This window comes from Grus americana, chromosome 2, assembly GCF_028858705.1.
Source record: "Grus americana isolate bGruAme1 chromosome 2, bGruAme1.mat, whole genome shotgun sequence".
NCBI classification, from domain to species: Eukaryota; Metazoa; Chordata; class Aves; order Gruiformes; family Gruidae; genus Grus; species Grus americana.
Genome location: NC_072853.1, coordinates 52,319,979 through 52,345,053, shown reverse-complemented (window position 1 = coordinate 52,345,053; position 25,075 = coordinate 52,319,979). Strand labels below are relative to the sequence as shown.

The window sequence follows — 25,075 nt, the reverse complement described above, 5'->3', positions numbered from 1 at the left end:
GTGTGTGAGGAGAGACAGATTTGATGTCCAAGAATCAGAGATAACATGAGAATTCCATTAATCCCAATAGATTCAGGATCAGCTGCATACTGGCCCGAACACACCTCTTGACTAGATAAGATTGTGCAAAAACACGATGGTTGTTTACTTTGTCGGACTAGTGTCAAAGGGTAGGGAGAAATACCCTTTCTTGCTGAGAAAGCACTTTGCTGGGGGTGTGGAGGGGAGATGGCAGTAAACACCGCCTCTGCTGTGCCAACCCAGCTGGGGAAGCCCTTACAGGCAGAGTTCACTGTGATCTCTGTATACCTGTCAGTCAGAGATTGCCTGCACAATGATACCTCCCAAATCAGTCTGCTGGGGTTAATTATTCATTCCCAAACTGATTGGCAATACTGTTGTGGGTGCCACGTGCTGCCTGCCTCCAAACAGCTACAGCAGCTCTCTCCTAGAAGCCTACCAGCACTAGGAGGCTGGTTATCTTCCATGCCAGGTAAGGTGAGCCACACACACGTCTTTATGAATGTCATCTTCCCCATCCTGAAGTTCTCCCTATTCTAACTAACAGTAATTTACAGCAGAATCCTGCCACAGATCATCGCTGTTATCACAAGCTGCAGCACTGTGCTGAACACGTAGTCATTTGCTTCCATCTGCAATGAGGATTTTAGGTACGTGTCAAGTTTGACATGCTGTTACCTCTCTGCTCTTACCTCCCCTGTGGTGAACAGGGGAGCCTGCCCTTGGCATAGTTGGTCTTGATACAGTTGGGTCACCGTTTGTACGACTCCTCCCCAGCGGAGTTTCTTGCTCTGCAGCTTCTCGGGAGAGAATTGAATATGTTATGTTGCTCTCAAGTGCCAAAATGCAAATGATGCTTGGCAGTGGCATGGTACTTTTCTCAAGGCTGTTTCTAGGGTCTGTTAGCCATCCACAAATAAACACACAATGCAACAGAGCAAATTCTGCAATGTAAAGAGCAGATGAATGGAGCATTGGATGTGATGCATTCGAGGGTAGGGGATAGCATGCCAAAAGACACTACTGTTCATTTTTGTCCACATGTAACCTTGTGCTTGTGTTTCTACTGACCAAAATCTGTACTGCTGTTTGATCCAGCAGGCACAGACCTGTTATTTGTGATCACAGAACCACAATGTAAATACATATGTGCAGAATTACCTCATTCAAAACCAATTTGTTGTACGTACTTTGCAAAAACTATTTTTAAAAAAAGAACAATAGAAAAAACATACACGTGAAGCAGCATCAGCTTAAATAAGTCACTGCTGTTCCATTGTTTGGTTGGTTTCTCCCTGTTCCTTAAACTTACCCTAATTGTTACCTGTCTGGCCATTCCTTGGCCATTTGGTTCCTCTAGACAACATCATTCAACTGTGCTGTTTACATAATAAGATGCAAAATAACGCCTAAGAGCAATTACTCCAAGTTTGGATTCAGAGGGACAGGAGAGGTTCAGAGAGCTCAATAAAAAGTATCACTGAGCTTCAGATGAGCACTTACTTGGCACAGTGGATCAGGAGGGAGCTGGCACAGTACCTGGCTTCAAGGGCAGGCTTTCAGCTTGGGCACAACGCTCAACAGCAGCAATTAGCTAAGCATTAGTATAGTGAAATTTAAATCAGATGTCTAATACGCTGCTTAAAGTCTTTCAGGAGAAAAATGTCACTTCAGATGAAAAGTTAAATGTGACACTGATAATGCTATAATTCCATCTTCTTGATTTATTTTTCACACTTACAAAACAAAAGGTTATTGACTTGGTTATATTACATATTTCCTGAAGCAATGGCTCGTTTAAATTAGTTATGGTGAGAGAAGTGTCATGCAGCGAAGAAAACATTTGCTTTCATTAGCTAGCATTACGCAATATGAGAACCACATTCCAGAATTGAACCACAGATACATCGGCTGCCAAGTATGAACTTTAAACAGCAACATTAAGGAAGGACTGCAAATGAATTGTTTCTTCCTAATACTGGATTGAGATCAAAGGGCACATTTTCACAGTATATTAACAAATAATTGCTGCAATTACAAAGTGTACCAAAAAGCTACATGAGAAGAAATGATCAGGTAGTAAGAGGCAACAGAGATGGCATCTGTGCTTTTTAAGGGAAGTCTCTCTTTAGGTCCGTATCTTGTAGTGACAAAGCAGACTTGGGTTTGCATCCCCCAAGCTCTGTTATAGGAAGATATATGTGGTTGGCTTTATGAAGGATATTTAAAAACAAAGGAATTCTGGCACAGCTTTCTCCCTAATGAGTTATCTAGGCCTGTTTCCCAGCTGTCGGAAACTCCAGCTAGCTACAATAGAGGTGAAAGGTAGCGTAAAGGCTGGTAGGTATTACTGGGGGAGATGAGGCATGAAATAACCAGTCCCCAAAGTCAATAAAAGACTGGGGCCTGGATGAGAAGAAATTTTGTGGCTTTGAATCCATTATACATTTGTGAGTGCAAACTGCCTCCGGTTGCCACAGGCTTACATGTGTCCACACACTTGTCAGAAAAAACAAGCCAAGCCAGTTGCCAGAATAAAGTCACCTCCCAGAGTAACGCCAGCCCTTTACATTTGCTAACATAAACCAGCCTGCAAAAGCATAAAAATGAATGAACTCCAGTAACTGATGGCAGCAGCCATAATTTTTAAGCTGCTAATCAGGGTGCTCTGTGTCTCCTGCCAGCACAACTTTTCACATTGAGGGTGCATAGCATAAACAAAAAAGGAGCCAAGGATAGACACACGTAACAGAGTCATGCTATTAGCTGAAAATCAACATTGTCCTGGTGGCCCTTTCTAAGGTAAACTTGTCACTACAAGGACAACAGCCAACAGCATTAACTCTGTGAACAAGGAATATGTGAATGCCTAACTACCCCAATATTTTCATGGAGAAAGGCTGGTTAGGGTCAGAGTTTCAGAGTGGATGGACAGTCATTACAACAGACTCTAACACTTCTTGTTTCAGGTTCCTCATGGTGCTCTACTTCACTCCTTTCTACACTGCAAGACTTCCAAGGCGTTCTAACAATAGGTTTAATACTCAAATCATAGAATCATTTGGGTTGGAAAAGACCTTCAAGATCATCCAGTTCAACCATTAACCTAGCAGTGCCAAGACCACCACTAAACCATGTCCCTAAGCTCCACATCTACATGTCTTTTAAATATCCAGGGATGGTGACTCAACCACTTCCCTGGGCAGCCTGTTCCAATGCTTGACAAGCCTTTCGGTGAAGAAATTTTTCCTAGTATCCAAACTAAACCTCTGTCACAACTTGAGGCCCTTTTCACTTGTCCTACTGCTTGTTCCTTGGGAGAAGAGATCAACACCCACCTGGCTACAACCTCCCTTCAGGTACTTGTAGAGAGCGATAAGGTCTCCCCTCAGCCTCCTTTTCTCCAGACTAAACAACCCCAGTTCCCTCAGTTGCTCCTTACAAGACTTGTTTTCTAGACCCTTCACCAGGTTCATTGCCCTTCTTTGGACACACTCCAGCCCCTCAATGTCTTTCTCGTAGTGAGGGGCCCAAAACTGAACACAGTACTCAAGGTGCAGCCTCACCAGTGCCAAGTACAGGGGGACAATCACTTCCCTAGTCCTGCTGGCCACACTATTTCCAAAACAGGATAATTGACACAAGAGACCATCCCTATAATCCACCGTTCACCAAGAGTTGTGTTTCTTTTAAAAAACAGCTCCAGGGGAGGAGAGATCTGCTACAGCTGTACTCTAGGGGACTCAATCTTTTGGCTGGTCAAACTACACAATCCCAGAACCGTTGAGGCTGTAAAAGACCTCTTGAGATCATCTAGTCCAACCCCACCCCTACTCAAGCAGGGGTTACCTAGAGCCGGTTGCCCAGGACTGTATCCAATCAGGTTTTGAGTATCTCCATAGATGGAGACCCCACAACCTCTTTATGCCAGTGTTTGACCACCCTCACAATAAAAAAGTGTTTTCTTGTGTTCAGATTGAACTTCCTGGGGGTCAATGGTTGGCTCTTGAAAGCTGGAGGTTATATTCTAAAATGAAGAAAGGGGATGGAGTATCTGCACTAGCTTTAATCTAATTAACAAAGCTCCCAGTCCCAGTGGTAATAGGCTGGAAAAGGTTAATGAATCCTCCAGGGACAGAGGCACACTGTCTGCTTCACTGCTGTTGTTACTTGTGCTGAATAGCTAGCTCACTTCTGCCACAGTTACTACTTCAACTTTAAAAAGGAAACCACAAAGTGAGCTAGAGCTAAACATAGAGGTGAAACAATTGTTCCCTCTTTAAGATACTTAATGGCAGAAGCATGGCACAGCAGGTCACCCACCTTGCGGTTCTGTGAGGAAAGTCATCCCAAGGGTCAGAACACCCATAAAAATTTATCTTCAGAATCACTAGCATGATTTGATATTTGGACACAGATTTTAGAGTCCTGGTCCCATCCATTCTCATTTCCAGAACATTATATACTTATAACAGAAACAGCAACCGTCCAATTTCAAAGGAAAAAAAAATAATCCCGCAGAGGCAAGTAAATACAAAGGGACTAACTCTGTCTCAGAAGGTCCCTGGACTGCAAATTGTTGAAGGCGGATGCAGTATTCTGGGACACTATTGTCCAGATCTTACTTTTTTTAAGCCTCTGTTTTGGCCAAATGTAAGGGATAGGTAGTTTGGCTAATCTAGAGTCAACATTTCTTCCCTCGTCTTAGGTGGCTGTCACCTCTTTATATTGTTGATGCATAGCATGGATGCTTTTTGTTCAAGAGAAGAAATTAAATTGTCTTTTTCTAGTGCACTCTACTGGAGTGGCCCTGTTCATGCCTCATTTGTCTCTAACAGGTCTTTGTATTACATATAGTAATTTGTGTGCATGTTTCTGTATGCGTTGTACATACATACATAGAGTCTCTTCCAATTCTGTCATTCTTCCATTTGTTGTTCTAATCTGTTTGCCTACTGACTTTGGTTTCGTGACTCATTCTACAAGAATCTCACTTGACTTGTGGTGGCAGAAGAAAACTCCTCTGAAGTAAATCAAGTGTATGAACTTCATATGTAAAGGTGTCAGCTGTTCACTGCTGAAGACTGTCACCTCAACCAGCTGTTCATTATAGCAGTTTTCCCTGACGTTAACTTTTGTTTTCCCTCTCTTAGACACTATAACCAATACACAGACCACAGGAACAACCATATATTTGTAAGAAAGACAGTTAGCAATGGGGTTTTGATCTTCAGATCAAAAGCAAAATGTTCACAATGATCACGTGTTTGGCAGATAATAGGAAGAAAGGCTGAAAACTCTGTTTTCCCTTATCTGCTTCATCTTCTAGTTAGATTCTTAGTAATTTCAACATGTCTCCTTCTAGGAGCACACCTTGTCTATATCTCTTTCCTTACCCTAGAATTTGGCCTACATGCTAACTTGTATTTTTTCTTACTTTTAATTTTCAGACACTTGAGGTGGCACTGAGATCATGAGCAACAATAGCTGAGGATTTCAAGTCATCTGAAACATAAGCAACTCCCAGACATTCTTTGTAGGGACTGCATTGAAAAATGGCAATTAAAAAATACTTGTTTTCACTTTCATTGAACTCTGTCTACAACCCAGACTTCTGTGTCTAAGTTCCTCATTATAGACTCTCTTCGTACTTCATGAATAGAAATGGGTGCTTCTGAGAGCGCAGTACATCTGATATCTTCCTTACAGCAAGATAACTCACACCCTAAATGTGCATATTTCTTTCTCCTGACTGTAAAGAGTCTACTAATGACTAATGATTGCCACTCCATGTGCTTCTGCATTCTGTAGTAATCAGATCTCTCCATCATCAGCTCTTTTATATATGTCTTACACTGTAAGTAAATTGCAAGACTGATGCATCCCTGGAGGTTTTGATCCTATATACAAGTAACATTTAAATACACCTCCACACATAGGTCCGAGTTCATTCTCAGACCTATGTAGTTTGTCTTAATGATTGCATATACACATAAATATATTTTAAAAAGCCTAAACTTACCATGACGTGGTGAGAAAACATCATCCACAGAGTTTAGACATAACACTGGAATTCCTACTGACTTCAGCTTGCGACATGGGCTAGCATCTTCATAGTAATCATCAATTGTACGGTAGCCAAACATGACTGAAGTGAACTGCTTATCAAATTCTCTAACAGTTCTAGCCTGAAGTACAGAATTCAAATAGGGAACTATGTCAGCATTTGGAAAACAGCATCCAGCTAAAGCAGAAGTAACATTTTCACATACCTTCATCACGAGGTCCATATCAAATAATTTCTCCAACATTTGTCGATGCCTAAAAAAAAAAAAGAAGAGAAAAATTGGAGGGCTTGTTTTTCATTATATAAACAGAAGTCCTCTGCTTTATAGATACATTTATAGAAATAACTCCCTAATAAGAACATGCTTGGGTTTAATTTTCTGTCATATTAAAAGTCCATCTGGAATCCAAGAGCAGAAGAATTGTTCATTCATATGCAGGCACATCCAGCAACACAGTAAAAATTGGCATGAGCCATGAGAAAGATGCCAAAGGTAAGAGAATTTAAGAGAATTAAATATTTGGAAATACAAAATACACCTTAATTTTGCAAAGAAAAGGATGAACTAGTCCCTTCCATGCTTTTGTAGTCAAGGCTGACTTAAAAGAATTAGTATATATACTCTTAAGTCAATATGTGCATGTATAAAAATTTAAAAATACATTCACTTCATCCATAAATACAGAAGTACATTGGTCTTGTGCTGAGTCCCTTGAGGAGCAGAGAAATTTACTCACGTTGATGACAATCTTTCTTGCAAAGATCCTTTTGATTTCAAAATTTACAGAACACCACACACAGAACAGCTATGTGAAGTGTTACAGCATTAATTTTGCCAATATTATTATACCTGCTGTAGATCTCATGCTAACATCCTTCCACCTTGCTAAATAGTTTAGAAGGCAACTCACCTGCTGATAGAGGATTGTAGACAAGTAGTCAAGTAATAGTTGAAAAGAAGCCAGTTTAGTGGCTTCTCCAGAGATTCTACAGATTCAAAAACATTCCAACCCGCAGAGAAAATTGCAGCTGCCATTAAAGGAGTGTCTCTGCCAGTTTTGCCCAGGTAATTTAAAAGAAGCATGCTACAAACAGAAATGAAAAACAGAAACATATATACTATCAAATTGTTTGCTTCAATTTAAAGCAAATATAACAATCAGCTACCTTTTTGTCTGTTTTTCAATAGTTTCTTGTATCAGCCCTACAGTTGTGCCTAATACTTCTAAAAGGTAATCAATGTAATCAACATATGACTCATGAAGTTTGCTTTCTCACTCTACTGTTAGAGAGGAACTGAGTACACTGTGTAGGATGTAGGTAGGAGTGCATTTAGAAATAAATAGAGATGTACTACTCTTATTTATATCACTAGAAGGGAAGAAAAGGTCAAATAAATGTATCTTACTCATGGAACAGGTATTCCCAAGTTGTTAGTAAGTTTTACAAGCTCTTAATCTTCCTCATCTGAGAAATCTGATCAGTGTGCCTGACAATTGCATGCTGCCCTTGGCACACCTGCCTTGCTGTGAAGCTGTCTTTTGAGTTGAAGGTAATGCCTTTACCCCACCTCACACATATGAGACAACACAGCTATTCTTTAAAACAAAGAGGTAAAGAATGAAGTGTTGGATAATGAATAAAACTAGCAAAACAAAATTATGAGTGAAATAAATGGCTTAAGTCTTGCCTTTCTGACCAATTACAACTTACAGTCTCTACCGCTGATGTATAGTTGAGTTGAAAAAAGGGGACAGTTCACCAGTACCTGACCCTTCAAAGGTAGAAAAATGAAAATAGCAGGGAGAGAGTAAAAGCAAAATATTAACAGAAAAGCTCCAAGTACTACTTTACTGCCTGATGCTCCAAAGTTTACAGCCAGCATTTTAATATCAAGCCTTTAACTCAAAACATTACAAGTTCTACCACTTAATATAGCTCCCTAAACCACCAATGCTCTATACCTTAGCTTCATCTACCAGATTTCAGGGACAGCAACCCTTAGCAAAGACATCACGAACCAGCCTGCCATCACAGAGACTTTATCCCCATGCATAATGTACTAGATCATAGCACAGCAGTGAAAAAGGGAAACCGGTCTTTGGTATTACCAAAGACTTGCCAGTTGGTTAGAACCAGCAGGAAAAGAACAACAAACAGCACTTGGGAACGGGCTCCTAACATCAGCTCACACAGCTAAGCCCAATGAAGAAAGCCACCTGTAGCACATATAGGAGTTAGATAGCGTATGTTCCCTCTCACCCACAGAGAAAGGAGGAGCCTGTGAGTCACCAGTCTATATACCGTAAGAACATTTAGCCATAAACCAATTAAAAAAAAAAGTTGCAGTAGTAGAATAAGCCACTTCCCTAACAGAATTGACAGAATATATGTGGTACGGAGAAAGTTTAAGAATCTTTATGTGAGAAAACAAAAGTCCCTTTCCAAATCATAGGTTCTGAAGATCTGTAGAACAAGTGGGCTTTAATTTACATTTGCACCTTTGTGAAGTGAATGTTTATTTTTCTTCTTAATTGGACAAATGTATCCCAAGGAAGTCAGTTGAGGAAGTCAGGCAAAAACGCCAGGAGGCCCCCGTGGATGAACAAGGAGCTCCTCGGCAAAGCCAAACAAAAAAAGGAAGCCTACAGAGGGCGGAAGCAAGGGCAGGTAAGCCTGGGAAGAACACAGAGAAACTGTCTGAGCAGCCAGGGATCAGGTTAGGAAAGCCAAAGCCCTGACAGAATTAAATCTGGCCAGGGATGTAAAGGACAACAAGAAAAGCTTCTATAGGTATGTCAGTGATAAAAGGAGGACGAGGGAAAATGTGGGTCCCCTCCAGAATGAAACAGGCAACCTGGTTACCCAGGATATGGAGAAGGCCAAGGTACTCAACGATTTCTTTGCCTCAGTCTTCACTGACAAGTGATCAAGCCACACTGCCCAGGTCACAGAAGGCAAAGGCAGGGACTGGGAGAATGCAGAACCGCCCACTGTAGGAGAAGATCAGGTTCGAGAATATTTAAGGAACCCGAAGGTGCACAAGTCCATGGGACCTGATGAGATGCATCCACGGGTCCTGAGGGAACTGGCAGATGAAGTGGCCAAGCCACTCTCCACCAAATTTGAGAAGTCCTGGCAGTCCAGCAAAGTTCCTGCCGACTGGAAGAGGGGGAACATAACCCCCATTTTTAAGAAGGGAAAAAAGGAAGACCCAGGGAACTACAGGCGAGTCATTCTCACCTCCGTGCCTGGCAAGACTATGGAGCAGATCCTCCTGGAAACTGTTCTCAGGCACATGGAAAATAAGGAGATGATTGGTGACAGCCAACACGGCTTCACTAATGGCAAATTGTGCCTAACAAATTTGCTGGCCTTCTATGATGGTGTTACAGTGTTGGTGGGCAAGGGAAGGGCAACTGACATCATCTACCTGGACTTGTGCAAGGCATTTGACACTGTCCCGCACGACATCCTTGTCTCTGAATTGGTCTATTTGATGGACAGACCACTTGGTGGATAAGGAATTGGCTGGATGGTTGCACTCAAAGAGTTGTGGTCAACGGCTCAATGTCCAAGTGGAGATCAGTGATGAGTAGTGGTCCTCTCGATACTGGGACTGGCACTATTTAACATCTTTGTTAGTGACGTGGACAGTGGCATCGAGTGCACCCTCAGCAAGTTTGCCGACGACACCAAGCTGTGTGGTGGGGTCGACACGTTGGAGGGAAGGGATGCCATCCAGAGGGACCTGGACAGGCTGGAGAGGTGGGACCGTGCAAACCTCATGAAGTTCAACAAGGCCAAGGGCAAGGTCCTGCACGTGGGTCAGGGCAATCCCAAGCACAACTACAGGCTGGGCGAGGAATGGATTGAAAGCAGCCCTGAGGAGAAGGACTTGGGGGTATTGATTGATGAAAAGTTCAACGTGAGCTGGCAGTGTGCACTTGCAGCCCACAAATCCAACCGTGTCCTGGGCTGCATCAGGAGAAGTGTGACCAGCAGGTTGAGGGAGGTGATCCTGCCCCTCTACTCCACTCTCATGAGACCCCACCTGGAGTACTGCATCCAGCTCTGGGACCCCCAACATAAGAAGGACGTGGAGCTGTTGGAGTGAGTCCAGAGGAGGGCCATGAAGATGACCAGAGGGCTGGAGCACCTCTCCTATGAAGACAGGCTGAGAGAGTTGGGATTGTTCAGCCTGGAGAAGAGAAGGCTCTGGGGAGACCTTATAGCAGCCTTCCAATACATGAAAGGGGCCTACAGGAAAGCTGGAGAGGGACTGTTTACAAGTGCATGGAGTGATAGGACAAGGGGTAATGGCTTTATACTGAAGGAGAGTACATTTAGATTAGATATTAGGAAGAAATTCTTCACTGTGAGGGTGGTGAGGTACTGGAACGGGTTGCCCAGAGAAGCTGTGGGTGACCCCTCCCTGGAAGTGTTGGATGGGGGTTTGGGCAACGTGGTCTAGTGGAGGGTGTCCCTGCCCATGGCAGGGGGATTGGAACTAGATGATCTTTGAGGTGCCTTCCAACCCAAACCACTCTATGATTCTATGATTTTATGATCCTATATAGATTAACTGGCTATTCAGAAAATTTTGAAAAGGGGCAGATAATAAAAACTATTGTAAGATTAAGACAAGTGGATGATTTTCACAGTATGCCCATGGTGAGATCTCTGCTCCTGCTTAATTTTAAACATGCAAGTGCTCCAATTAATTTTGAAGCATGGAAACAGTCCCCATGTGGATGATTAGAGACTCCAGTTTTCTGTACAATTAAGCATATGCTTTCTCTTTGTGGTTCAGGACTTTAAAAACATTGGAGGAGGAAGGTGGAACATCTTGCCTAAAATCGCCCAGTGGTGGTGGTGAGGTAAGAGTCAGGAACACAGCACAGATCCCTTGTGCCATACTAACAGACTTCGTCACTATTTAGGATACCATAACTAGGTTAAGCCAAGGACAGAAGTGACACTCAGGGCCGAACTGGTCACAAAACAGCTAGCTTCTACTGCACCTTCAGCCCTGAAAACCTGGTTTTTCACCTACTACACCCCAGCCCTCTTAGTTCTAGCACCACACAGTAAGTTACTCACAAAGAACTACTGCGCTTTAATTCTTTATCTCATCATTGAAAGAAGCCTCTGCTGCAGATGCTTCTTTGGATTTCACCATTTCCAGTGAAACATGTTTTTGCAATACATCATGTTATTTCATGTTTTGCACGCAAAAAAAGTCTGGGCATGCCAAGGGAGGTAAGAGCTTGCTAACTTTGTGAAGAAGATTTTTAAACTAGGTTTGTCCAAGGATAGAGTACAAAGCCTGAAGAGAAGCGAAGGCCTGGCAGGCCCTGATGAAGCACCCAAAGGAGAGCATAATGGCGGAGCCTTTCACATTTCCCTGAGAAAGCAGCATGACTGTGACCCATCTCATGTGCCACCACACGCACAAACACACACCATGGGAAAAAACAGGAGGAATTAGAAGTCTGTGTGTAATCAGAACAAATTTATTGGATCACAGAGACATGGAGGACTCACAGGCAGGCAAGACTATGCTATGATGGATGCAAACAGACTCTCCACAAAGGATTGGCCTTGAAGGCAAGGAGGAGGGTTTGCACTTTAGACAAAGGTGCTGTTTAAATGCACAGAACTTTTCCCTGGTGCAGGTTATAAGCCACTTCAGAGCTAATGGGTCAAAATCGGATAGGAGGCTAACAAAGGGGATATCATGGTGGAGGTCTGCTACGGACCCCTGATCAAGAGGAGGAATTAGAGAGTCCAAGTCTTTAGACAGCTAAAAGAAGCTTCATAATCACCAGGCACAGTAAATTGTAACCATCCCAACATCAATTGGAACGACAACACAGCAAGGCACAAGCAGATGAGATTTCTGGAGACTATCAAGGACAGTCTTTTGATATATGATAAATGACCCAAATAGGGGCAATGTTCTGTGGATCTGCTACTCACATGTAAGCAAAAACCCGTCAGGTATGGGAAGGTACAGAACAGTCTTGGCCACTGAGATTATTCGATGGTGGATTTTTAAGATCAAAAGTGAGCAGGGAAGGTAAGCAGCAGAATTACAATATTGGATTTGAAGAGAATTGGTTTTAATTTGGCCAGGGATCTGGTGGGCAGGATCCCATGTGAGATGGCCCTGATGGGCAAAGAGGTCTAAGAAAACTGACCTTAAGGATAACTGAACATAAAGCACAAGTATGGTACATTCTGATGCGCAGAAAGTTGAGCAAGAGTGGCAGAAGACCACATGGAGGAACAAAAAACTCCTGAGGTCAAGAAGGAAGTATCCTGAAGGTGGAAGGGGAATGGGCTGCCTAGGAGAAACAGTCATTGCCCAAGCATGCAGGGATGCTGTTAAAAAAACTCAAGTTCAGCTGGAGCTGGAACTAGCAAGGGATATGCAGGAAACAAGAAAAAGGCTTCTGCAACAAGAAAGGCTTCTACAAGTACACTGGTACAAAGAAGAGTTCAGAACAAACAACATCCACTCCTTTCCTATCATCAGTGAAGCCAGTCATCTCATCATAGAAAGCAATCAGATCACTTGGGCATGTTTTGTCCTTGGTGAATCCAGTCACCTTCTTATCCTTCATATATTTGGAAATGTTTTCCAGAGGATCTTCCCAAAGAAGTGAGGTTAGGCTGACCAGCCTTTATTCCCTCCTGAGACCACTATTCAACAGGGAACCTAGTGACAAAAGATTTGTAAAAGGCTGAGGCTACCTGTCTTCCCTGTCTTTACTGCTGAGATCTGTTCTTAGGCCTCCTAGGTCCCTGTGCCTAGTGGCAGAGAATGGGAGAGTGAATTATTACTCATGGCAGAGGAAGATTGAGTTAAGACCTAGTTATGCAAACTGGACATAGATCTGTCAATGTGACCAGGTGAGGAGCACCAAAGCTCCAGAGGGAGGCAACCAACGTCATTATGAGACTGCTCTCTATGATTTTTGAAAGGTTGCAGCAACTGTGGGATACTCCTGATGCCTGGAAAAAAAGGCACGCATCTACAAGAATGGCAAGGAGGAGGAAATACAGGCTGGTCAGCCTAAGCTCAGCGCTGTGGGAATATCCTCTGGAAGCCATTTCCAAGCATGTAAAGGTAAAGAAGGTGACTGATAAAGCCAACATGGATTTACCAAGAACAAAGCATTCCTGAGCAACCTGATTGCCTTCTATGATGAACTGGCTGCCTTTGTTGATTAGGGGAAAGGAGTGGATGTTGCTTATTTTGATTTTAGCAATGCTTTTGACAGTCTTCCATGGTCTCCATGTAGCCGAATTGGAGGGATGTGGTTTGAATAGGTGACCTGCAATGTGAGTCAGCCTAGACCACTAGGCTCAGAGAATTGTGATCAGCAACCTGAAGTCCAACTGCAGTGGTTGGACCAGATCCTAGTAGTGTTCCTCAGGGGTCAATACTGGGGCCAATACTGTGTAATGTCTTCATTAACTGGATGATGAGATGGAACACCGCCTTAGTGAGTTTGCAGGTCAAATGTGGGGAGTCACTGGTGAAGTGGAAGACAGGGCTGCCATTCTGAGGGACCTCAACAGGAGAAACAAGCTGGCAGAACCTCATGAAGTTCAACAAAGGCAAATGCAAAGTCCTGCACCTAGAACAGATTAATGGCTGGATAGAGAGCAGCTGAAAAAGACCTGGGTAAACAGAACTTGACTCAGCAATGCACCCCTGCAGCAATGAAGACAAATAACAACATGCTGTGCTTTCTTAGTAAGAGGAAAACAAGCAGGTCTAGGCAAATTATTATTTCCATGTATTTTGGCACTTAAGAGATTGTATCTGGAGTACAGTGCCCAATTTTGGGCTTCCCAGCAAGATAGACACTGACATACTGCAGAGATTTATGTCTTCATACTTAAGACACTGGAAGATCCCAGCAACACAAATGGAAAAAGACTGGCCTGATTTAAAAAGGCTTCCAAGTTAATTATTTGACTATCAGTAACTATATTGCTTGAACAAATCTGTATTTAGCTCAAAGCTCCTACCAGTCGTCAGTAGATTAATGTCAATATACAGGGCTATATCTGCCCACCCTTCACAAAATTTATGAGAAAAAAGGGAAGTCTCAGGAAGTTACCACTGTGTCTGCAGTATTTCTAATGGAAGTTGTCCTCTCCCACGATTTTCCTTAAAGAGGTTGTCTGAACATTTTCCTAGCTTCTAGCAGTGATTTTTCTAAGCAACTGTGCTATCATTGTCTGTTCTAGCTGTGCTTTCTGGAGAGAAGCCAGGACACAGCAAGTCTTAATACCACATGCTGTATCAAGCTATACTGGTTTCAACAACAATACTACTTCTTGCTTCTGAGCCAAACAGAGCAAATACCCACATCTCTTCCAGCTTAACCTACCCACACAATGCAGAACCCAAACAGTGTGAAGATAAACCTTGCAACTTCCAGAGGTTGCTAAGAAACATGGTATGTTAGCTCTAGTTCCTATTTTTTATCCCTCTGTTCCAAAGATGGCCTCCATAGTTTCCAAAGATTGTATTGTCCAGCTGTTTGGCTGTCAATCTGTCTGTGAGTGTTTCTTGTCTTTCTCCACCCCTCTCAACTTTTGAATGTTGGCCAATTCTGACCTTCCCTGACACAGAGCTAAAAGCCCCAAAGATAGGAAGTTTCTAAAAGTCTTCTCAATATTGACTGTTGGAGACAGACCCAAGTTAGTTGCAGTTCAGTAAGTAATCTAAGTATTGCAGAGTAATAGTTTACCATCAGGCTACAACAGTCTTATTTTATGATTGTAGTTAAGCTAAGACTTGTGCTACATAATACCTTACCCTCCCATAGAAACACCGGCTGCCATGAACGGAGCTGAGGGGTGCAAGCTATGTACATGATGAATAACGGCCTCTAAATCCTCTGTGTTAGCTGCACAGTAAGTCCTTGGTGTCTGTAAGGAGTCAGAGGGAAAAATGCCACCATAAGCTTTTGTATTATCCTTTAAGGACAAAGCAAACTGAACAGTGGATCATTTATATAACAAGATAAATTTAGCATTTATCGTGAAGCTGCGCTAAATGGCAAATATAAACCCAGAGAATTTTGTGAGGAGGTGGAGGAAGGAGTTATACTTGTTATCATTACAAAATAAAACAGGTGACAAATATCTTCAGTATCTGCAGCCTGCAAGTCATTAGACAAAATCTGAACACGGAGCAATGAGCTAAACTAGATAGAACTAGATCAGAACTAGATAGACACCAGTACTTTTAAAATACCCTGAGGAAGTGGAAACATATCATAAAGGCTGCAATTTACAGAAAAGAAAGTTATAAACACAATTTTACCATCTTTACCCACATTCAAATGCAAAAGAAAGTATTAGATTTCAAATTCTGTCAGCTAGCATTTGAAAAGTAGTCAATATTTAGATTCTACACACAATACAAGCAAATAAATAGATAAATAAATTCATCAGTGCCATTTACCTAATTTACTGAAACAGTCTGTTAACTAAAGCAATGAAACACATATATAATCCCTTCTCTATCTACCATCAGTGTCTCTTCAAATCTTAAATTGAGGCTTGGAATGACTTCCACTGGCATCACTGAGATTTGGGTAACCCCTTCCTTGCTTTTGAAGGATAAGCACAGCTTCTGAGCCTCACCTGCACAGACAACTGCTACAGGCCACAATCTGGGGGACTATCTGGAGCAGTATAAGGGACATAAGTCCTTTCAGGTACAGTAAGAATCACAGTAAAATAAGGTTTTTTCTAATGGTGTTCTTTAGATTTCATCCACAGCAAAAGAGAGCTTTTAACTATAGAGTTGCTACCAACGTGTTAGTGACCTTGACCTAACTATAGTAGTGGCTGGCCTGCCAAAATTCAGTATAAACATTAAAACTAAATATAAAAATACTTAATTATGAGTTAATTGAACTTATTTGTTCAACAAAATAAAGCAATATTGTATTTTAAGGGTGGGGTTTTTAATTGCTTTCAGTTAAACAGCCTGGATATTTGTGGGCAATTTTAACAAGTTTAAGTAGATGAAACTAATTACTTGAAATACATTTAACAAGAATATTGAAATGTTGAAGTGAAAGATAAAAAAAGGAAAGAAAAGCTAAATCTGGATAATTAAAAATGAAGACATTTTTAATTTCCGTTTATGTTGCATTTCCAATTCTCATCCACATGAATCACTCTTCACTGTTTTACACCTTATTAATTATAAACAGTGTGAATGTGTTTTATTTTAATTGAATTGTCAAGTTTACAAGGAAAAATAAATTATTTTTGGTAACTAGGGTCTAATGTATTCTAAGTGAAAGTGTACTTGATTAAAAGTTTATAAAGCCAGAGAGATATGTTGCATTTTAATTTCAGTTAATTCCTGACACTTTAGTGTCTCTCTATCTACTCATTGTATGATGATATTTTAAACCACCATCTTAGCTCACCTTGGCTGTGGTCAATCTAATATTAGATTATTCCATAACATAATTCATGGTAACTTTCAATAACAAATGAGAACAGCATCTTAAAACTGATTCTTTAAATAGCTATTATTTGGTGAAAATTTGACTCTATATTTATAGAGACTAGAAAAAGAACTACTTGCATGACTAATTTCTACTGTGGTGCTCAACTATGCTTCAAACTCATTAACTAGGGATTTTATATTAAAATGTAGAAACCCCTTTGCAGAAAATGTGATCATTTCAGCTGGTTTGCTTCACAGTGAGATCTTATAAAGCTTAAAGATATAAATCCGATTACAGTAAAATACACACAATGCATCCAAACAAGAGATCTTTTCTCTTAACGATTCAGAAATTCATCAATAAGGACTTTGTGTGTCACAAAACTGCTTTGTAGATCCATCTCCAAAAGTATGCAGAAAACTACTCTTAATATGGCAATATTTGCATTGAAACGCTTTATCTGATTATGGGAAAACATTCTGAGCTTTTTAAAGTTTGAAACCAGGGGATTAAAAAATGCAAAACAATACCCAGTATTATGCACATTCATTCCAGCTGCAGAACTGTCAACAAAATGCATATGAAGAAACAAAGCTTATTCAGCAATATTTCATCATGCCTTGTCCCTAGCTGCAGAAAATGGTTAGCTTCAAGACTTTGTCATTTGTGGAATTGCCAGTTATTTCTAAGCAAACATGATACATCTGTCCTAAACACAAAAAATGTCTTTTGTAGTCAAGTTTGTGTCATAATTGCTGAGAAAAATACAAGAATACATTTAACTTTTAGGATATAGCTATCTATAAAGATCCAGTTCATTAATTCAATAACACACAATATGGATCAATTTTAATGGCACAACTCTTTAACCACATCAAAATCTAGTTTAAACTCATATTGGCAACTGGGAAAGTAATTATGACTGCTTGCATTTGGATTTTTATGTTAAAACAATGGGACAAAATTGCATCGATTGAACAGATTTTCTCATATGTGTGCATTTTAGATACTATAGTATTTTTGGAAAGAAAAGTAGAAGGATTGTTCATTTTAATGTTACAGATATTAATAATATAAATGATTTCCTAAAATGAAATGTTCACAAAAATTGTGTGGTGACCAGTTGACCTCTTTGAGTTTTAAAATAAAAGATGAATATTGGCACATGATCGATCTACCAGATGACTAGATTCTCTTCTCTGCGTTTTCAACATATGCTGAGTGTCTTTCATTTAAATCCAGCTGTACAAACAGACACCAATGATTCCATATATACCGCTTATAAGTGAGACATGTTTATCTTAGAAGTCATCCTTACCAAAAGTTCCTCACCAGCAATTCCCCGATTGTTAAAAACCACGCATCTAAAAATTGAGACAGGAAATTTAATTACACACGTTGTTCATTCCACTAAAGAAGATAACTTAAACACACACAAAAAATGAAAATGCATACAGAAAAACAAGCTAGTTCCATGAATAAGTTCAGCACATTCATTTTTACAGTCCTACAGATCTTAAAGTCTGACCTATGTGGATAAACGTTTATACCAAAATGGAGTTCACTGAAGCCAGTGGGACTCTACATGAGCTCTGTGATTTGCCGGTTGAGGTCAGATTGCAGGATGAGCGCCCCAGGGTTTACCTGAAGACTGCACATGCATCTCGTTCTGCCTGCACTCTGAGCTGGCCAAATATGAGACATAAGCTTTGCCCGCGCAGGGCTGAACCTAAAGCAGTGCTCTGAAAGAGAATGTCAGAGATCCATGTGTAGACATCCTCCAAAGCTACGTAATTGTATTAAACAGCAAGAAACGAACCAAATCAAAATTATAATGACAGCTGCAACTAAGTTGCAGGTTCTTGGGGATGGGATTTTTTTTTTGTCTGGTATACTATGCTGGTGGGAGTCTCTGAATTTTCCAGCAGTATTACTGTGATTTAAGGATCTATGCTTTCTTAATAAATCTTACTTTTCTATTACTCTTCTACCACATCACTGTAATAATTTTGTATTTTAGATGGCTTAAAGGTATGACAAATTACTTACTTTGGTATTTTTCTCAAATGTTGCTGTTTCAAAACAAAATTATAGCATTCTGTTGAAATCTGACCTAAAGCTCTCCTTTTTAATGCTGTACCTTCTTTTCTTAGGTGATCAAGTGCAGATATTTCTTCCAGGAATACTTAAAAAATTAATAGTAAGAAGTTGTTGATTTGAGGGCTTTCCTCCTCTGATATTTTTTACTGGTAGGTGTTAAAGTGACTTTAAAAGTACTTTGAAAAGTTGAAGTGCTACTTTGCTTTCATAATTTAGTAAAGCAGTTACCCAAGCCTCCAAACAGAGAAGAGATAGCCAGACATGTAGATAAAAGCTCATATATACATATTTGAAGAACTTATTATAGCCAGTACCAATCTGCAAAGACAGAATGTAATATTCCAAATACAGATCCTGGAACAATGACAACTTATTTTAAAGCCCAGCAGCAGCAATATGATTACATAAAGGAATCTACTCATCGACTAATCCACTTATTTTACCCAACTCTGACCAGAAGCCTTAATAACAAAAATAAATTAAGCAGTGACAATTAAGAGGTGACAAACCTCTTCCTTAACCATCACCAGTAAGAGTAGGCTCGTTCGCTTTTCTGCACTCACAAATTTGAGGCTTGCTGAATCAAGCAATTTTGGGATTCAGAAGCTGACCTTCTCCGAGGCCTGCTGCCAGCAACCCATCTACATGAGGCTTCTTGCAGCTGAATACAAACCCCTTCTCTAGAAAGTGTAAAGGTAACACAAATACTGGTATTATAGTTTAAGAAGCAGCAGCAGCAGCAAAGGCCTATACAGACTTAGCTTGCTTCCACTGCAATCTCTGGGGCACATCTGTAGATACTAAAACCGCCCTTCTCAATGTACTGCCTGTTACATAATTCCACCATTGTTGTTATTATTATTATTATTAATAATAATAATACTGTCTTACATAAACTAATGTCTTTAGATTTCATTTGCTGTAGGAAGGCACCTTATATATACATATACTTATATTCGATCTTATTAGTAGAAGCGAAATACTAGCAATGAAATACAACAGCACCTATATCCCAGCGTTTCACTTTGATGGATCATATGAAGAATGTAGGATTCCTTGCTCGTTCCTGTAAGGCCAGGCAATAACAGGACAGTGGGTCTTGTGCTGGCATCCGGATAATATAAGCTGTCATTATTATCAAACCAATCCAACGAAATCTGTCCTCCATCTGCTGTTTTAATGAGCTCACTGAAAGGCACATTTCAAGACAGCACTGATTAGATTTTAAAATACATGCATACTATTAAGAGTGCTTACAGTGTATAAATTACTAGGTATAAATTCTGCATTTTTAATTATGTTTTAATACTCAAAGTGCCACCTAACTAGGTATGTTTGCATGTTTATCATTCAGAAAGAGCCACACCTCCAGCTGACATGAGTTAGCACAGTTTGCAGAACAATTCCCGTTTACAGTAAATGAAGAGCTGGCCTTACATGAATTGCTGCTGATGGACTAGAAGATCATAACTAATGTGATTTTTGGCATTGCCTTCTATTTTATATAGGCTTGTGTGCTCTAGTTTTTCTTTGGATCATCTGAGAATCTTTTGATAGCACACTGGGCAGTGTGTTAAACACCTATCAGTATTTTCTCTTCAGCCAAAGCAGCAGTGTGTATAACGGACAGCACTTTGTTATGTTTTATTTACGCAGAACACGGACACATACTACTATATCTTTCACCTTGTATCTCCACAAACTTTGCTTGAATGCACTCTTAAACTATATATGCTAAGAATACAGCAAATATAATATCCCAAGAAGTTAAGCATTCATTAAACAATGAAAAGAAGGTTTCAGTCTTTTTTTAGAAACATGCAGCATCTTCCCTCTTCTCTGGCAATGATGACATTGTACGAGACTTGGTATAGGAACTACCAAAATTTAAGCCTACCTTGCATTTGATTTTTCATTTGAAAGTCTTGATAGCACCTACGCCAGATTTTAAAGCTCGTCAGCCTTGTTGGACTCTTTAGTTCAGCTTTGCCCTTTTTTAGTAATGGGAATGTACTGCCAACACAATCTCAAATGGTGCAAAATAAGCATTGCCCCATGGAACTACGTTTCTTCCCTCACAAACCTTGAAATAGAGAGTATACAAGAAGGGCTAGAAAAAGTGGACATGGCCATACCATTGAAATGTTTCCTAGTTACTAATACTAAGGGAAGCTGCTAAATGCTAAATCTATTCTACTGTGCAAACAGAGCTGAAACAACTTGTGCTGCATCCAGGTTCTGGCGCATAAAAGTACTTCTCCTTAGGTCTCGTGCCAAATCCCTCATTTGCCAGACTAAGTCTCATTTCTGGGTGAGAGAGATCAGCTGAGGACAAACAATAAATATAAGGTTTTTTCCCTCTTAGAATTTAGGCATGAAAGAACACAAGATAAACCCCGGAGGTGAAAGCTACTCTGAAAATCCCAGAAGTTTTATGTTTTTGAAACAAGGCAGAATGTGGCCATCCTATGGTTAAGGTTGAACATGTTGGTTCAATGGACAGTGATTGCATGACCTTTGCAAAATTATGGCATTCAATCACCAGAATATTTGATACACCAGGTGACTGTGCTGCCATCCAGAGGGACCTCAGCAGGCTGAAGAAATGGGTTGGTAGGAACTTCATGAAGTTCAGTGAGGGGAAGTGCAAAGTCCAGCACCTGGGAAGGAACAACTCCGTGCACCAGTACAGGCTGGGGGCTGACTGTCTGCAAAGTAGCTTGGCTGAAAAGAATGTGGGGGTCCTGGTGGACAGCAGGGTGAACGTGAGCCAGCAATGCTTCCAGTACAAGGGAGACATGGACATACTGGAGAGAGTTCAGCAAAGGTCCAGGAAGATAATGAAGGAACTGGAGCATCTCTCCTATGAGGAAAGGCTGAGAGTGCTAGGACTGCTCAGCTTGGAGAAGAGAAGGCTCAGGGGGGTCTTATCAATGTGTTTAAATACCTGAAGGGAGGGTGCAAAGAGGACAGAGCCAGGCTTTTGTCAGTGGTGCCCAGTGTCAGGACCAGAGGCAATGGGCACAACCTGAGACACAGGAGGTTCCCTCTGAATATCAGGAAACACTTTTTCACTGTGAGGGTGACCGAGCACTAGCACAGGTTGTCTAGGGAGGTTGTGGAGTCAACATCCTTAGGGATATTCAAAAGCCATCTGGACATGGTCTGGGGCAATTGGATCTGGGTGGCCCTGCTTGAGCAGAGGGGTTGGACTAGGTGACCTCCAGAGGTCCTTCCCAACCTCAACCATTGTGTGATCCTGTGAACATATAACTATATCAGTTCCTATATTGTCACCAATATTTCAGTGCTACAGAACTCTCTGAGCTAAGTTAGGGCCATTTGGGAACCTTGACCTTTAGGGAACCTACTGTATATTGAATCCAGGATAGAGATGGTTCCAAGCCTAGGATGGAGTTGTAAAGGCAGGTGTAATGCAAAAAAAATGGGCACAAACTTGAGCAATGAGGGTAGCTGTGACACAGTCAGAGTATGGTAACCACTAGCTACCAAATCAATCACTTTCCAGAAGAAAGGCACTTACTTCCTGTACTGTACTTGGGGTCTAGAGGTGATAAAGGGACGCAGGAGTGTCTGCACCCGACCTTCCCAGCACCAAATTGTGGGATAGTAAGTTTCTGTCACAACAGGGCAGTATTCCTCGAGAAAGCGGCAGAAACGGTCGTTGCTGGCCACCAGCTGGGGTTTCTAGGGAGAGAGACTACAGTCAGGCATAGGCATTTATATAAAACAAACAAAAAATATAAATAAACAAACAAACAAATAAATGAAAGCCTGTTTAAATCCTCTCCCAGTAAACTGATTTCTTTCATATAATCATTTGCAATGCCTTTTCCTTTCATGGTAAAGAGATAAGTAAAACAAAACCAAACAAAATGTCAAAATGCCCAACTGAAAAGTGAAACCCACTCAACATTATGGATTCCTTACCTATTTCTAATAATATGCATCATACCTTTCACTTAAGAATCAAAACCACACTGTCTCACAGTAGGCGAGAAAGATTTTACTGAATCAATTTTCTTGCACTGCACAGAAATGATGCTTAATCCCTGTACTTTGTGCACCTGCAGTACCTATTTTAACCTGGTAGGACATTCCTCCTCCCATCTCATACTACGGAACACAACTGCATTGGTTACTCATGTCTAATAACGCTCTGCATACAGAGATTTTTCTCACAGCTTCTGTTTGTATACCAGTTAACGTGGACATCCCTGTACACCAAAGGGCTCACATTTTAGCAACCACATTTCTTAAACTTCTCTTTTACGCTGACTCTCCAATGCACAAACATTAATTGGAAAATAATAGATGCTTTGAAGAAAAACTGTTACACATACACAGCGGCAGTGGCACATCCTCCTCACCCTTCATTTTTCTCCTCTGACCAAAATCAGGTACCCTCTTCTGGATGAAGAGGAAGGCTATGTTCTCAGCGGTTCTGTGAAAGACTGTGGCAACACACATCTTCAACAATCTTTTGATATGCATATTTTCGGTTGATTAAGCATTCAACGAGGTGCTCTCACCACGGGGGCCGCTTTAGATCAGATCAGGCTCACTGTATCCAAGTAATTTGCGAATGCTTAATTCACCTGTGAAACCACTACTGACGAGAAGATGCCCAGCAGTGTCCTAACCAAAAAAAACCTGCGAAAGAGGCTCCAAAGGTGTTTATAATGGTGCTGAGGACAGACACAAGGGCAGCAAACTACTGTATCACCTGCCCTGTTAGTAAACCAGAGAAGAGGTCGGGTTTTCGTTGTGGAGGGAGGGCTCCCGACTTCCCTTTCCAAACCATCCCCCCCCAGCCAAGCTCTCCCCCTGGTACAACTACATTTTGGGAACGCCTGAGGTCAGAGCCCCTTCCCCTCCCAGGCCGGGCACGATCGGACGGGCGTTCCCTCAGGCCGGCCGGCCCCTGGGGGCGACCGGCGGGCCCCAACGGAGGAAACGCCTCAGCGGTTCAACGGGGAGGGGGGGGCAACAGCCCCGGCGGGCGGGGGGGCAGGCTGCGCGGCCCGGCCCGACGGCAGAGATGGGCCTGTGCAGGGAGGACGAGCGGGGTTTCGGCCAACCGGAGCTGGCACCTCCAGAGGAAGGACCGGGGGTGTGAGGACGAGGCGGGCGCTGCGCCCTCCCTCCCCCCCGCCCAGGCATTTCAGGTGCCGCAGCTCCCCTCGCCAGAAGGGCACCGGCTGCCTCCCCCAAAACGGGTGGGTGGAGGTGACCTTCGCGGGACGGTCCCCCCTTGGCGGGACACCTGCGGAGCCCGCCCGCCCCGCCGCCCTCCCGCTCACCTTGGCGATGCTGCTGAGGTAGTAGCAGGCGTAGGCGACGCCAAAGCCCAGCACCAGGGACAAACCCACGCCGGAGCCGAAAAGCCCCACGCGGACCTGGCTCTCCAGGTAGAGGGAGAGCTCCCTGGTCAGCACCTGCCAGTCCATCGCACAGGCGGGGCGGCACGGCAAGGTAGGGCAGGGCGGCGCAGCGCACCCCGGCTGCCGCGGCCGAGCCCACCCCGGCTCGGAGGGAGGAGGAGAAGGAGGAGCTGCCGCCCGTCTCCCGCTGCCGCGGACCGCGGACCGCTCCGCGCTACAGCGCCGCCGGCGCCATCCCTGCACCGCCCCCGGACCGCCCCCGTCCCGGCCGCCGAGCCTGCGGGGCGCGAGCGGGGGGCCGAGGCCGGTTTCGGCTTGGAGGGGCCGGCACCGGGCTCAGCACGGAGAAGCAGGCTGCGGGCGGCCGGCCTCCTTCCGCAAACGGGCCGCCGAGCGGGGCCGGGCCGCGGCGGCTATAGCCTCTCCGCGGGGGAGGAAATCCTGAGGGAAGCGGCGAGGCCCGGCCCTGGGCGGTGTGGGCCATCTCAGCCAGCCGGCCGGCAGGACCGGCTCCTCCGCGGCACGGCGGCCGGCATCGCCCGCCTCACCACACGGGCGCCTTCGGTGTCACCTTACCCCCGCGCTGTCCGTCAGGCAGGGCGTGTGGGGTCAGATGGGAAAGGGACCCGTCCAAAACCTGAGGAGCAGCTGATGCAGGCGTGTGGAAACTCAGTCACTCCTGGACGGGCAGCGTGTCCCCTTCCCAAACGCTATTATCGGTACAGGACACAAGTCCTGTATTGTACAGGAGGAAGAGGGGACACCGGGGCTTCCAGATGCAGCATTGTCTGCATATCAGCAATTATCTGTATAATCAGCAATATTTGTCTAAATATTTTAAGTGAGACTGAAGTGTGCAACTGCTTTTCCACTTCTTGCTGCTGTTACAAGGCATTAGTGAGGGTCAGAGAGGAGTGGATGTATTCTCTAACTCCTGAGAGGAGTTCTGCCCGCTCCATTTTCAGCTGTATGGATTGTTGCAT

General features: G+C 42.7%; 1 protein-coding gene across 4 annotated transcripts in view; it reads right to left on the bottom strand.

Moving 5' to 3' along the window:
- The window catches only part of ABHD3 (abhydrolase domain containing 3, phospholipase), a 28,329-nt gene extending 3,865 nt beyond the window's left edge, over positions 1-24,464 (bottom strand). The window contains exons 1-10 of one of the 4 annotated variants that reach the window (XM_054815119.1): positions 24,012-24,134; positions 23,241-23,361; positions 23,052-23,162; positions 22,232-22,395; positions 19,693-19,875; positions 17,906-17,951; positions 14,931-15,043; positions 7,000-7,173; positions 6,294-6,342; positions 6,044-6,209 (exon numbers count right to left, since the gene is read on the bottom strand). In XM_054815119.1, coding sequence (XP_054671094.1) covers positions 6,044-6,209; positions 6,294-6,342; positions 7,000-7,173; positions 14,931-15,043; positions 17,906-17,951; positions 19,693-19,875; positions 22,232-22,395; positions 23,052-23,069 — 913 coding nt within the window. In that variant the 5' untranslated portion in view covers positions 23,070-23,162; positions 23,241-23,361; positions 24,012-24,134. Of the gene's footprint in view, positions 1-6,043; positions 6,210-6,293; positions 6,343-6,999; positions 7,174-14,930; positions 15,044-17,905; positions 17,952-19,692; positions 19,876-22,231; positions 22,396-23,051; positions 23,189-23,240; positions 23,362-24,011 lie in introns of those variants that run through there. The other 3 variants (XM_054815117.1, XM_054815118.1, XM_054815120.1) reach the window with 3 other exon arrangements.
- Between the last annotated feature and the right edge of the window lie 611 nt (positions 24,465-25,075).